At 33.6% G+C, this 16,307-nt stretch overlaps 1 protein-coding gene across 1 annotated transcript in view; it reads left to right on the forward strand.

The window, feature by feature from the left end:
* Positions 1–1,043: 1,043 nt before the first annotated feature.
* Positions 1,044–16,307, forward strand: part of MYBL1 (MYB proto-oncogene like 1) — a gene marked incomplete at its 5' end in the record, with an annotated part of 37,211 nt that continues 21,947 nt past the window's right edge. Inside the window, 4 exons of the mRNA XM_044657980.1 lie at positions 1,044–1,151; positions 1,457–1,528; positions 6,420–6,512; positions 9,442–9,662. Coding sequence (XP_044513915.1) covers positions 1,044–1,151; positions 1,457–1,528; positions 6,420–6,512; positions 9,442–9,662 — 494 coding nt within the window. The remainder of the gene's footprint in view (positions 1,152–1,456; positions 1,529–6,419; positions 6,513–9,441; positions 9,663–16,307) is intronic.

Consider the following 16,307-nt stretch of genomic DNA (forward strand, 5'->3'; position numbering starts at 1 on the left):
GCGCGGGGGGGGGGTTGAAGGGGAAAGGGGAGCATGAATCATGTAACCATGTTAAAAATGAATATTAATAAATGTTAAAAAAAAAAAGATTTAGTATGGGCCACATATTTTTTAACTTGACCATTGTGGGAATTTATTTTGCTTGACTATATACATGTCTCTATATACATATAGTAAATATACGAATACTTGTTACAAAGGCTTTGTTTTTCTTTTTTCTTTCTAATTCTAGGGGGAACTGAGAGGGAGAAAAGAAAAATTCTTGTTAATTGGAAAAAATAAGTCACCAAAAAAATGATCTCTCTTTAGTTAGTGAGCAAATATTAAGTGCTTATTGTGTACCAATCACTGGGCTTACAAATATAAGCAAAAAGAAAGATAATTCTTGCCCTCAAGGAGCTCCATTGAAATGGAGCTTTGGGCAGGATTCAGGAAGTTTATGTAGGAGTAAGTTTCTTTCCCTTTTAAATAACACTTTTGAAATATATATTTGCCCCACCCCCTTTACCCCTAGAGGTACAGAGATCTTTTCTTATAGTTGGATCACAGGTTCTTTTTCTAATACTCTAGAAAGTCAGAATCATGTTGTTTACTCTTATCCCTGACACCCTATAGTACATAAAGATTAATTTAGTGTTTTTAATTTTCTCTTACTAAATAAGTATTTTTTAAAATGAAGAATTAAGTCTGGATGAAAGTTGCAAGTAGCTGCATTTCACATCAAAGAAAAGAGTACAGGCTGTGAAAAGAAGTGTTAGTCCGTTAATCTACGAGTTTGCTTGTGCACCCTAGGTAGCAGTGACAATCAAAATCCTCTTTTTAAAAAAATTTATTCAATTATTTTTTAGAATATTTTTTCATGTTTACATGCTTCATTTTCTTTTCCTCCACTTTTCCCTCCCTGATCCCAGAGCTGACAAGCAATTCTACTGGGAAAAATCCTCTTTTGACTAAGAAGGGCAATAATATGCAGATATTTTACCTAGGTTCTTTGACTTTACAAATTTAAACAAAACTTGATCTCTCAAATTGTATTACTATATAGTGAGGATGAAGATGATGACCTTCAATATGCTGATCATGATTATGAAGTACCACAGCAAAAAGGATTGAAGAAGCTCTGGAACAGAGTAAAATGGACAAGGGATGAGGTAATGCTTGATAGGAATGTTATCTAGAATGGGAAAATACAGTATTTTACACTTGTGTTTATTGCTCAGTACAAGTAAGATGCTTTAAAAAACACACCCTAAAACCGTGACATGAGCATCTAGCCTGTGTATCTCTTGCCTTAAGTAACTATAGGAATAGCAACAGACTGATATCAGAAGAGAGTTGTACAGTTGTGTTGTTCTGGATCCCATTCTTCCATAACTATCAACAGTAATGTGGCTTAAATTAGCTCTCTGTTCTCATTCTTGAAATTGTTGAATTCTAATTTGCATTCCTTTCTTAGGATGACAAGCTAAAGAAATTAGTAGAACAACATGGAACAGATGATTGGACTCTAATTGCTAGTCACCTTCAGGTAAGTGAAATATTAATGTGAATTTGTTTAGTGTTATATATTATGGTCATTTTAGGCATATGATAAGTTTACAGGTTTGAAAAAGTTTTAAAGCAAAAACATAGTGGAGATTGAGTACTTTTCTCAAAGAATTTCCACTGTCAAAAGTTGCTAATGTCTTTAAAATGATATATTAATTACTTACCTCAGTGTAGGTTATTCCAGGAGCTTAATATTCTTATTCTTTATGCAGATGATTCCCATGTCTATATAGTTAACTTTAACAGCTCTCCTGAGCTCTAATCCTGCATCAACTGCTTCCTGCATATCTAAACTCAACATGTCCAAAATTGAATTCATCTGCTGCTTAAACCTCTTAGTCTGTAAAACTTCTCTGTTTGAGAGATTTAGCCTTTCTTACCATCACTCAGGCTCACTACTTCAAACTCTTCATTCCTCTTACACTCTATGTCCAATCAGCTCTTAACTCTTGTTCATTCTAAACATCTATTACATCTTCCTTTTATCCACCAATAGTTCAAGCTCTCAGCACCTTCCACTTGGATTCTTATATTCCCCCTGATTGGTCTTGATGCTTCTAGCCTCTGCTTTCTTCTCTCCATCCTCCGTTCTGCTGCCAAAATAATCTTCCTGAATCAGGGATCAAGATCATTTCCCTACTTGATAATCTTCAGTGACTCACTATTGCTTTTAAAGTAGATATACAATCTTTGGTTTTGTACCTGACACCTTTCACCGGTATTGACTCTAGCCTTTCTTTCTAGACTTATGTTATTCCCTTCCATACACTCTTTTTCAGCCAAATTAGACCTATTATTGCTTACTAAAACTTGACTTTTTCTCAAAAGGCTATCTCCCATACCTATAATATACTCCTTTAACCTGCCTCCTCATCAAATTGCTTAGCTTCCTCCAAAGCTTAAATCAAGTGCTTTCTCTTATGGGAAAGCTCTCTTGATCCCTCCAGTTGTTAGAATTCTCTCCCTTCTGCTATTATCTTTTATTTACTCATCTGTGTAAATCTTTCCTCATTGCCTTCCCTCCCTCCAACCAAAGTAGAATGGATGGCTATCTCAAGAAGGGCAGGGAGTGGGGGCAGCTGGGTAGCTCAGTGGATTGAGAGTCAGGCCTAGAGACGGGAGGTCCTAGGTTCAAATCTGGCCTCAGACACTTCCCAGCCATGTGACCCTGGGCAAGTCACTTGACCCCCATTGCCTACCCTTACCACTCTTCTGCCTTGGAGCCAAAAGACAGTAGTGACTCCAAGACGGAAGGTAAGGGTTTTAATTAAAAAAAAAAAAAAAAAAAAAAAAGGGCAGGGAGTGCTTTTGAGATTTGTCTTTATATTCTCAGTAACTGCCACAGTGCTACTTATATCAAGTGCTTAACAAATGCTCATTCAGTTAAATCTACTGTTAAAAAAAGATGCAATTTAGAATCATAATTGTTTTCACTGTAGTCATACTGTATATCTTGAAGATATTAATACTTTTTCATTATTATGTGACTGTGGGCAGTAGGGTGAAATTTTAACTTGATAAATTCCAGTTACTGAGATATTTTGAAAGCTAGCAATAAACCAGAAGAAGTGGTAAGAATTTTATTTCAGCTAAGTTTTAAGATTTTTAAGTAGTAGATTTAAAAAAAATCATAGTTAATACTTTTCAAAAATTAGGTTAGCTTTGCTAATTTGGGGGTGGATTTTGAAACACTAAAAGGTCCTTGCATTTCTGGTAGATGCAAATCAGTGTGGTATAGAATACATACTATAGGTTATAGGTCATGTTTTTTACAAATATTAAATATAGCATTTGTGCTTTGAGTAAAATAGGATAATCCCAAGTAAGGCATGACAAATGCTATGAGTATGCAGATTAAAACTTCGTTGCTTTGGAGTAATTGACTAATGGATCAGCTTTGGTATACTGAAGTTGGGAATAGTTCACTTTGAATCAAGATATTATGGAGTTTAAAGACCTGATACATTTGTACTAATAAAACTATTATGGGTTGGGAAAATTTGATCAGAGTTTATTAGGATTGTATATAAAATGAGAGTGAAAAAGCATGAGAATTCCTAGATTAGTAAAATGCATTCATTTTTTACCTTTAATTTGGTTGTCCAGAATCTTCTCATTTATTTCTTGACTCAGTTATAATCTGGAGTAGTTGATAATTAAGGTATATTAAAAGTATTATTTTCATTTGAACAAACTTTTTTTAAAACAAATATTAAGTGAAAACTTATATCTTACAAAAATTTTAAAATAATTCTTAATGTATCTCATAACTTATTTGTTGTAAAAGATTTTATCTTGGCAACAAGTAGATCTCAGAATATTCCTGTGCATTTTGTAATTTTTTCTAACTCTTGCTTGGTTTTAAAATCTTTCCTTTCCCAAAGATCTGACAAATATACTATTCTGTGTTCACCTAATTTGCTTATAGTTTCCTTCTTTATATTCAAGTCATTCACCCATTCTGAATTTATCTTGGTGTAGGGTGTGAGATGTTGATCTAAACCTAATCTCTCCCATATTGTTTTCCAATTTTCCCAGCAGTTTTTGTCAAATAGTGGATTTTTGTCCCAAAAGCTGGGCTCTTTGGGTTTATCCTAGACTGTCTTGCTGACATCACTTACCCCAAGTCTATTCCACTGATCCTCCCTTCTGTCTCTTAAGATCTGGTACTGCTAGGCTACTTTCCTTCACATTTTTTTTTATTATTTCCCTTGATATTTTGTTCTTCCAAATGAACTTTGTTATAGTTTTTTCCAATTCAGTAAAAAAGGGAATTATAAGAAAGAACGCTATCCACATTCAGAGGAAGAACTGTGGAAGTAGAAACACAGAAGAAAAACAACTGCCTGATCATATGGGTGGATGGGGATATAATTAGGGATACTGATACAAAATGAACACCCCGATGCAAATATCAATAATATGGAAATTGGTCTTGATCAATGACACATGTAAAAGCCAGTGGAATTGTGTGTGGGTTATGGGAGGGGGTTGGAGAAAGGGAGGGGGATAGAACATGAATCCTATAACCATGGAGAAATGTTACAAATAAATTAAATAAAAAAAAGAATATTCCTTTGCAGCAGGTAGAAGCATATTTTTTTTCCAGTTTATATATGTCACAGAGATAAATATGATTTATTCCATAATGCATAGTCAAAGGACTAGAACCCATTTTTTTTTCTAATTTCTAGTCTTTTTTAAGATCACAGTGCATTTAGGTACTTTGTTATTGTTCACTCGTTTTTCAGTTGCATTCAACTCTTTGTGACCCCATTTAGAGTTTTCCTTGGCAAAGATACTGGAATGGTTTGCTATTTCTTCCACCAGCTCATTTTACAGATGAGGAAACTGAAGCAACAGGGTGAAGTGACTTGTCCACAATCATACAGTCAATATGTGTCTGAAGCCATATTTGAACTAGAAAAAATGAGTCTTCCTGACTCCAGGCCTGGCATTTTATCCACAGCACCTCTTAGCTGCCTGCGTTTAGGTACTAAAACCTGGCAAATAGGTACTAAAACATGACGTGTCTGGTTTTATTATCAAGAAAGCAAGCTTTGGAAGTTTTGAGGATAGAGAAAGTCAAATCTCTTGAAATTAACCTAAAAGGTCATAACTATATCTTAATAGTACACTTTTTTCATTAAACTAGTATTTATTGAACCTAAAGCTACATACATTTCTTTGTTTTTATGACCGGAGAGGCAGAAAATGATATACCTAACCATTTTCTTTTCCTATCTATTTTGGTATAATCTAGTATGAAATTCCTCTCTTTTAGAAAACTTTGAATATAATCTAAATTTCACTTGCTGTGATTATGACCATTCTCTTTTTTTGTTGTTACTGTCCTTGTTTGAGACCAAGGAATTAAACTGATATATTCGTTTTTATTCATTTGAATGAATCTTAAACCCTTTAGTTGTGAAAAGTTATCTTGATAAAGCTTTAAAAATCATCTGTTTCTCTTCCTAGATACTTATCATAAACATTAAATATAAATATTTGAGTGATGGTAGACAGGTTTAATATAGTTAAAAACTGTAAGTAAAAACCAGTTAATATATGTTGTAGTGTCATTGCCACTTTCTGAGTAAGTAATTTTCTTATTGATTTATATAATTTGATATTAATTTCTTGCCAAACTGGTTTGTTTTGAGAAATTGTATTTTCTATACTGTGGGAATACATTTAATTTTGATAAGATTCCTTAGTTGGTCTGTAAATTTTAGAATTGGGAATTTCCCTATGTGGTTTCAAGATAAAGTTAAAGCTGTAATTAGTAAAACATTTAATTAGCATTTTACAAAGAAATGTGCCTGGAAATGAAGTATTATCCTGAGCTGTGGCTGAATATATGTTCACATTTGCTAGGATCAGGACTACCATAAAAGTATTCCATTCTTGTCTCACTTCTCTGTTGCTGTCCTTCAGATTGCCTCATCTCTTGCCAGCAATTGGGTTGAGATATACATGCCTGTTGCATTGTAACTTTACCTTATCTTGTATCCAAGACTCTGTGACAGTCACCTTTAGCTGTACCATATTGCTTTCTGAGGAGTATCAATAGAGAGATGGCCATATACATTTCATCTTCACTGAAAATTTTTATTTTGTAGATGAAATCCTTGGGATAAAGAGAAGATATATTTAGGCATGTAAAATATCTTCATGTATATATACATGTATATTATATATACACACACATATATTTATCTGTATAAGAATGAGAGTAAATGTAAAAGCTTAGTTTTTTTCAAGTTGTAGATCTTCTGGGATTAGGTTTCCCTTCACCTTTGGGAGAAATATTGTTATGGGAAGGAAAGTATTTTGTTTCATAGCTAAATAATTTTAAAACTGTGTTTCAGAACCGGTCTGATTTTCAGTGTCAACATCGATGGCAGAAAGTTTTAAACCCAGAATTAATCAAAGGTCCCTGGACTAAAGAAGAAGATCAGAGGGTAATAAATTCATGTTTTAAAATTTTTGTTCTATGGTGAAAAAATAGTATAGTCATAAGATGTTTTACTTCTTGCTGTAGTCTTGTTATGCAAAGTATCAATTTATTTTGATTTTGAGTCTTGGTCTTCCTTTAAGCATCAAAGTCAAATGTTAGTATGTACTGTTTCAAGCACTATTGTTAATTTTTTTGAAATGTAGTTTGGTTTGTATTATAGCTCAATGAATAGAGAGCAAGTGATGTCTTTTTTCTTTAATATATGGTAGTCAAAAGGAGTTTTTAATAACTCATTCACATTTTCTGAATATCATTTGCAGTTCTTTGTGATTGTTTTTGTCATAGAAAGAACACATAGCAAAAAATAACTAAGCAGGAATTTTGAAACTAGAAAGGCTTTAGTCAGATTATTCAGAGAATTAGAGGGGAAGAAAATCTAAAAGGAGATTACTAGGAGCATTTATAGTGCTGGATCAGGAAGTCTTCCAAAGTTTAACCTGGTACAAAAGAAGCTGAGGGAGGACTGCCATCAGCAATTTGACTGTAAACACAAAAAGCAAGTAGGGAGAACTAGGCTGGTGAATACCCTCCTTGGAGGGATAGGTATATTCCTCAAAGTGAATGCCTTGCACATAGTAGATGCTCAGTAAATGTTTAACTGATGGACAGTTTTTTGCTTAATAAGGAGAATACCATATAATATCTCTTTCCTTTAGAATGTTAAACCAGTTTTGTGGGCCATATTATATCATTTCAACTCTGTTTTAAATATTAGAATTTTTTGCTCCAGCACTTGGAGCTACATGAACCAGGAGAATTGACTGTCTAATGGACCATATACTGTGTTCCAAAGAAGGAGTAAGATCTTTTTAAAGGGTTAAAAGGGTTAGGTCTGGCTGTCCTGGGAGTGGGTTAGGTTCTTCTTTCTCCTCTATTGCAGTTTGGGATGCTTTACTTTTATTATTCAGTTGGGAGAATTCCATCAATACAGACATACTCTTTCTAGTTGTGAGACATTAGGCAAATCACTTGACCTTTCTGAGCTTCAGTTTCCTCAAATGTACTAAGACTGTGTGATCCCTGTTATCACGTAAATCCAAGTCTTTTAAAGTCAGTGTGTGTATTTCTCCATGGATAATACATTTATATTCATAAATGATCATCATGACAACCCACGAAGTAGGTAATAGAAATATTAGTCATTCCTATTTTGCAGACGAGGGAAGTCATGCTCAAAAAGATTGTGACTTTTCCCAGAGAACCAGATTGTCTGTTTCCAAGTCTAATGTTTTTTTCTGCTTTACTATATTGTCTCTCTCTATAAAATATTTTTAAAATTCTTTTCAGAGCAAAACAACTCCTACCAATTTTATTTGAGCTACATAAAATTTTTTATTTGATTTTTCTAACCTAGTTCTGTTAAATTCCTTGAATTAGCAACTAGTTATCATGTAGATTTATTTTTCATTTCATAATTCCTTTTACAAGTTGTATAGGAAAGTTAAATATATATTGACAAAAGTAGATTTTTTTTGAAGTAACCCTTAGGAGCCTTGAATGTGATTTTAAAAATTATTTAATGTAATGTTTTAGTATTTGCAAGATACTTTTCATATTATCTAATTTGATTCTTTCAGCAACCCTTGGAGTAGGCACTGTAGGTATTATTTTCCTTATTTTACAGATGAGGAAAACAGGCAAAGAGAGGTTAAGTGACTTGCCCATGGCCACATAGCTAGTATGCCCCATAGACAGGATTTGAAATCATGTTTCCCTGACTCCAAGACCACTCTCAATCTACTGCCTCCCATAATAGAGAAAGGGTAGTGGAATGCTGAGCCCCAAATCCCCAAGGTAGTCCCTAGAGTTCATCTAATCTCCTGATAAGCTGTGCTATAAAATGCTTAAATGTTCTAAAATACTTTTATTTCAGAATGTGTGTCAGATATTAAATTACAAAGAAGAAAATGATAGTCTCATCTTATTCCATTCAGGGGTCTGGGGATATTATAGAGAGAGCCATGTGGGAAATGATGTGATAATATAATTCTAGTGAAGTGATGAGAGAGGAATGGGCAGAGTAAATGAGGTACATTTTGAAGGAGAGCATTTGGTAATTATTTTCTAATATAGAACTCCATGATCCACTGTTTGAAGCACTAGTTTATAGTCCCTTAAGATTTTTAACAGTGCTCATCACATCTTCTAATTGCCATAGACATTTTGCATTTTGTAGGTTAAGGATAGCTATATGTCAATATGTTGTTTATTGATCAACATGTTGTTTAAGACTTTAGAAAACACAGACAGAGGAGGAGAAAACCAAGGATGTACTTTTTAGAACTCTGAAAGTGATTTGTTAGTCATCTTAGTGAAAATGAGTATTTTTTTAAAAAGGGATTATAAAATACACATTCTGATATTTATTACCATTTGTTATAGTAAATTAATTTGGACAAATCAATTTAGCTTCTAAAGCATTTAAAACTTTCTTTGATATCTCTTATTTTTCTAATTACACAGGGTTCAGTTTCTTTTTCTTATTATTTTCATTTACATAGCTTTGTGTGTATTGTTATTCTCTGCTCATATCACTCTATAGTTCATATATCTTCCTTATGGTTCTGTGAATTCTTAATATTCTTTTTTTAAAACAATATGGAAATAGCCCATCACATTCATATGCTATAGTTTGTTTAGGCATTCTCGGGGCAAGTAGCCCCTCTGTTAATCATATTTTCGTTAGTCCATATCTAGTCTTAGATAAGTTTAACCTTAGAAACTTTGGAAATCTGAAGAATTCTGCCATAGTTGTTGGGCTGGTTATAGATGTGCATTTGAAATGAACATTAAAATTTTAAAGTAATATACTATATTCAAGTTTGAATATATTTTTTTTGTTTTTACTTTAAAACATATTCCCTTTTTTTCAGGTTATTGAATTAGTTCAGAAATATGGCCCAAAGCGCTGGTCTTTAATTGCAAAACATTTAAAAGGAAGAATAGGGAAGCAGTGCAGAGAGAGGTGGCATAACCATCTGAATCCTGAAGTAAAGAAGTCATCTTGGACAGAAGAAGAGGACAGAATAATCTATGAAGCACATAAACGGTTGGGAAATCGTTGGGCTGAAATTGCCAAACTACTTCCTGGAAGGTGCTTATATAAATGTATATTTTTTTTTTCTGTAATGAAACATAATCTTTTTTTTTTTTTAAACCCTTACCTTCCAAATTGGAGTCAATACTGTGTATTGGCTCCAAGGCAGAAGAGTGGTAAGGGTAGGCAATGAGGGTCAAGTGACTTGCCCAGGGTCACACAGCTGGGAAGTGTCTGAGGCCAGATTTGCACCTAGGACCTCCCATCTCTAGGTCTGGCTCTCAATCCACTGAGTTACCCAGCTGCCCCCATGAAACATAATCTTAATTAAAATTTGTCATAATACTTACAGGACAAATCAGTTGGAGGAAACATTAAATGGCAAGCATCTTCAAACTTTCTATGCATCTTAATCTAAAATTAAACTTAAAAAAAGTAAGCAACCTTTTAGGGTTTTTAATTTGAGTGCATCTTTTATTTTAAACAATTTTCAAATAAGTATACAATCAATTCAATAGCAATTTTGTTTTTTGTAATGAAAGTTCAGGCCTTCATAGTGTAAGCATATAAATCGGATTTTTAAAAAAGTATATTATTTTTCTTATTTGGTTATAGATCAGTATTAAGCATATGTTTTTTAGACAAACACAGGCTCAAAGGGAACTAGAGAGAATTCAGATCTTAGATATAGTTCTTCACAAAAGAAATTTTATAGTGAAAGTATTAGTCCTATGACTGGCAATATACTGACTAAAATAAAAAGCAAGATAGGTGCCATGAGTGAATATGTATTTATGTATGTGTGTCACTGCACTAATTGGTTTTGAAGCTAATATGTTAATTAGCTCAGTGGGGCTGAAACATTTCAAATTTTTCAAATAATTTTATTTGAGACCTATTACTGAAATAAAAGCTTATGGAGGAAAAAAATTCATATTAGAGGTAGTTGTCCTGGTCTAAGGATCTACTTAGATATGTGTAGCATTTTATATTTTTAAAAAAGTACTTTCTCAAACATCTCATTTGATTGTCCCTATAATCTGATGGAGATTATAGGGAGGGTTATAGCTGTCCTTTTTGAAAGATGAGGAAACTGACTTGGAGAGGTTAAGAGGCCTTTAAAACCAAAATGAGAACTCATATCTTCTAATGCAAGTACCTTAAAATCTACTATAAATTCTGCATTACACATATTTCATAGTACCTTTGAGTTAGAAAAGAATTCAGAGATCATCTATTCTAACCCCCAGCATGAAATATGATACTTATTTACATTATCAACAATTGGTTATCCAACTCACTTTGGCCCATTCAGCTTTTGAACACTGCCGATTATTAGGAAGATTTTTCTTATCTTAAGTTGAAATCTGCCTCATGATACCTTCTACTTGAAGACTCTAGTTCTTCCAGATTCAAGTGTAATCCTTCAGTATGATAACCCTTTTTACTATGATGTGCCCCTTTAAATTTCATATTCTCTTCTTTTCTTAGTACTGTCAAACTGGTCCTTCTCTTGCTTTCTATTTTGAGCCCCTTCTTCAGTCAACGATTTGTGGACAAGCTTCAGCTTGTCAATTTGACTTGGAAAATGGAGTGTCTATTAAAACCCCTAAGACTTTTTCAAATGAGCTATTTCCTAATCAGATCCTTCCTCATCTTATGGTTTTGCAATCGAATCCATGTATATAGATTAGATATAATATTATAGATGTGGTTCTAAATCTAGTTCTATATTGATCTATGTCTATCTATATCCCTAATAGGTTTCATCTTATTAGTTTCTGCCCAACTTCCTATTCTGTCATCTCTTATCATCCATATTCCCCAGCTTTTCACTACATGTGTGTTTGATGAACAAGCTATATATGCCTTTATTTAAATCATTGGTAAAAATATTGGACAGTATCAATGATTGTGGCATTCTACTGGTCTTTTCCATAGGTTGACATTAACTGATAAATTACCATTTGTTGGGTCCAGTCATTCAACAGTTCTGAATAACAATATTGCTGATGTTTATTTCACATTTTAAGGTTTGCACAGTACCTTACTCAAATGATCTTATTTAAGTCTCTCAAAACATATGTAGATATGTAGTAGAGGAATATTAATTCCATTTTACAGAGGAAACTGTAGAGTTAGAGAGGTAGTCATTTGTCCAAGATTATACAGCTTATAAGTTTCTGATTTCTCCTGACCTTTGGGGCAGCTAGGTGACACAGTGGATAGAGTGCTGGGCCTGGAGTCAGAGAAACTCATCTTCTGAGTTCAAATCTGACCTCAGACACATACTAGCTATGTGACCCTGAAAAAGTCACTTAATTTTGTTTTCCTCAGATTCCTCAACTGTAATATGAGGTGAGAAGGAAATGGCAAATCACTCTAGTATCTTTGCCAAGAAAACCCCAAGTAGGGTCATCAAGAGTTGGACATGACTGAAATGACTGAACTACCTTATGACCCTGATTGTAGTATTCTAGTAGGGGGAAGAGATATTTTCTCTGTTTATAAACCATCCCTTGTAACTATCTTCTAGTGTTTTGTCGGGAAATTAGTATCACGTTCACCTGGCTGTAGTTTATTATCTTTTTAATTCTTTTATAAAAATAGATATAATGCTTATTAATCTCCAGTCCTACAGCACTTCTCTTGTCTTCCACAGTAGCTTATAGATAAACAACAGTGGTTCAGTAATTCTTGTGCTTGAGTACTTTTAGTACCCTGGTAGGGAGTTTTCCCAAAGGAGTTAGGTAGGGCAATGGATAGAGCTCTGGGCATGGAATCAAGAAGATCTGAGTTTAAATCCAGTCTCAGAAATATCCCTATCTATGTGACCCTGGGCAAGGCACATAATCTCTCTTTGCCACTAGAGAAGGAAATGACAAACCACTCTAGTTAGTATATTTATCAAGAAGACCCCATGGATAGAGGTCCACTGGTTTATGAAAAGTTGCAAATGACTAAATAACAGTGGAATTTGTCTAGGTTAAGTGACTGGAGCTTAGGTTTCATTTCCATGTTAGCCACTTTTGTTTTGTCTTTTCCAGGCAATATATTATGCTCCTTGATAGAAGAAACAGAAGCAAAATAAAATTAGGGTAGTTCTTCTTTTCTTCATCATCATTCTGCCCACTTAAGCAGGTGCTCTGTCCCTTTTAACCTCCAGTTAACTGACTAAACATTTTCTGTTATTCTTGGCATTTAACTTTATAGGACCATTCCAGTCTTCCAAAGTTCATTCTCATTTACCCATTCTTGGTTCTATTTCCTTCTTCTCTATGTTCATTTAAAAGTACAAGCTCATTGAGTACCTTCTATAGACCTTTCAGTTTGCTAAGACTGAGCTTTTCTTTATCTGTGAAATAATTTGTAATTATTATTAGAATTTCATTTTGTAGACCTATGTCATTTGAACCTACCTGCCTTTAGAATCACAGACCATCAGATCCTGCCAGATTTGTATTTGAATATTTTGAAATCTTTTTCAAATCAAATTTTTTTTTCCCTTCAAGCATGCTTCTAATGTCAAACAGTGCCTTTTTCATTATGATGAATATTAAGTTCTCCATATTCTCCTAATTGCTGCTATCCTGATGAATTCCTCTTTATTGTTCAAAAATCAAGTCCTACCCAGCAGGTAGCCTTTTAATTTGACCTTCTGTTTCTAGTAGATGAAATTAGTAGCAAATCCTAAGTCATGTATTTTTCAAGTGTACTAAATTTTTAATAGAGATACCTGGTAGTTATAGATAATATATACTATATAATGAAAATCCCCAACATAATGATGCCAGTTTTGTCATTCACATTAGGAACTTCTTATTCATTTCATGTGGCTGTTTGGGTGGTAATACTCCCATCATATCATTTCTATTTCTTCACTCAAGTATCATCCCCAGGTTTGTACATTTCTAAACGGAGGAACATCTAGATTTGTAATGATTTTACATTGTCTCTTATTTATTCTTTTTGAACCTTCAGTAAGTTCTACTTTGATGCTTCATAGTAGTGTGAAAATGATTCTAGATTCTTAAATGCTATACCTTTAAACTCAGATAAGCCATACCAATGTAAGAAGATTAACTGTAGACCTAATGATATGTGTGTCTGATCTTGAAGGACTAAAAAAAAAAGTAGCTAATTCTGGAGAGGCTCATTACTAAGTTGATTGCAGGTTGATGAAATTTTTATCCTATAACAATTCTTTTTTTTTTCTTAACCCTTAACTTCTGTGTATTGGTAAGGGTGGGCAATGGGGGTCAAGTGACTTGCCCAGGGTCACACAGCTGGGAAGTGTCTGAGGCCAGATTTGCACCTAGGACCTACTGTCTCTAGGCCTGACTCTCAATCCACTGAGCTACCAGCTGCCCCCCCCCCCCCATAACAATTCTTTAGAAAACATCTTTGAAGTCATAGCAGGATTGGGCTGCAATCTGTGTCAGTGCAGGTGAAACTTAATCTAATGGAATCATGGATCTTAGAAATGTTGAATTTTTTTGTGGGGTGGGTGAAGTAAAACATTCATTGACATATTTTAGTTTTTTATTGTTTCCCCAGACATAGTGAAACTTTACCTTCTTGGGTTTAGTTCTCTAGGTCCCTTTGTTATATATAATTTTCCACACGTTTATGTATTTCTACATGTGAGACCATAGGTAATAATTTCTCCTTTCCAAAGAATATATTGAGTCCTGTGAATTTCTAAGTATCTCCACTGATAACTCTTTTTCCAATGGCCTCCTGTGGTAAATCTATATAATCTATATCTGTATCTATATTTATATAATATCTATATCTATTATATATCTATATAATCTATCCTTGACCATCATTCATGGATCTTACACCATGGTCCAGAAAATTGAATGCATTTTTCTAGAACCATTTTCTTAGCTAGCCCTTTACTTTTCATAGCATCCTTTCTCTACCTTTAACTGGCAGCAATTATGAAAATACTACTTTTGCTCCTATATCATTCAGTTTCCTGCCTATGTCTTCAAAATTCCCTAGGGAGTCTTCCATGTTTTAAAATTTTTAGTCTCATTCATTACATGTGAATCACCAGAAGTGAGATAAGTTTTTCAGTTTGATGAGTTTTAGGAAAGGTTCTGAATCATCTCAAATATACCCTAAGAGAACAGCATACCTTCTAGGTACTTGTATTAGGTTGATGTGTTCATTTCTGCAGGGAGTTGCCTTTCCCCATTTTGATGCATCACTTCCTGATGCCAGTTATTGAAATCCTTGCTTTTTGTTGGCCACTATGAATCTCTTTATACTATAACAATGATTAATATTTAGAGTATCAAGAGCTCCTTCTTTCTCAAGAAGTCCAGATAGATCCTCTGTCGGTGGAACCTCTTTAATTATTATGTAGCTCTGACCATTCGGAGGCTCTTCTACCCCTCCTCTTTTCAGTTTTTTCCCCTCTTTATTTTTCTTTAGATCAAAAAATGTTTCCTTTCCCCTGCTAGAGAGTCTTGTACTTTCTCTAATGAAAAGACCATTTTGTATGTCATATATACATGTGTTTCTTTCAGAAGAATACAAATGCAGAACTTCAAACCTCAGACTCGAATATTGCTTAGTGCCTGTATGTTTTAATAATCAACAAATATTCAATGAATTTGTAATAAAAGCTTTATATCGAAAAATGGCATTTTTCTATATTTTTTCTAGAATCTTAGTGTTACAAAAACAGTATCTTTTCTTACTGTAATTATGTTAATCCTTTTTTCTTTGATATTTGTTCTCATCACTGAAAATAAAGATTGTTTCTAGTTATATCCTCAGCACCTCGCACAAGTTGTAGGTGCTTAAAAATACTTCTTGATTGATTGATTGTAAATTAATCTGTTTTATTATATCCTCTCCTTCAGATGAGAAAATATTTGATTATCATTTTTGACATTTGCAATCTTGTCTTGCTATTTCTAACAAGTATATTTTTAAAAATTGGGATAAGAATCAAAGTCTATTCTGTTGTGTTTTCTGCAATTTTTTCTTAATAAGTAATTCCTCTTGAATAGTTGGGAGATGCAAAAATGGAGCCTTTAAGCTTCCAGTATTATACAACAAAAATAGCAGTAAAACTTTTTGATTCAAAACCTGAAGAATTCTTCTGGCAAAGAAAGCTTTAAATTAAAAGGTCTTACTTTGATAAAATCACAGGTCTTTCAAATCAAACAATGTTGTTCATTGTTGGTACTTCCACCATAGATATATACAACACTGCTTCCCATACATATTGGGCACCTTCTTGTTCTTTTTGTGTCTTGAGGCTACCAAAGTACAAGTTGCTCTATCCATCTGTTGTCTCCAATTCTCATTGTATGACTACCCCATATCTTTTTCTGGTCATTCTTAGCTTTAGCAATATCCTGTACCCTATTTTTGTATGCAAAATTGCATTTTGTAACATGCCAGTTTATACCTACTCTGCATCTTTCTAGTTTCCTTTGAGTTACTTAAATTCTTAAAAGACTGGTGTTCAAGGATTTGCAGCAATGTTATGTTTCTGGAAAAAATATTGGTATTAAAGAGTTGGATGAGCATTTGCAGTGGCAAGCAATTTGCTTAATGCAGTTTACCCTCATCTCCTTTTCCAACTGGACTCTAGACCTAGTTTATTATCCATCTGTATTATGTCAAAAATTTCTATTGATGTACTAATTTGATAGGCTGCCATCTCAGTATGTGTTT

This window comes from Gracilinanus agilis, chromosome 1 (genome assembly GCF_016433145.1).
Source record: "Gracilinanus agilis isolate LMUSP501 chromosome 1, AgileGrace, whole genome shotgun sequence".
Lineage (NCBI taxonomy): Eukaryota > Metazoa > Chordata > Mammalia > Didelphimorphia > Didelphidae > Gracilinanus > Gracilinanus agilis.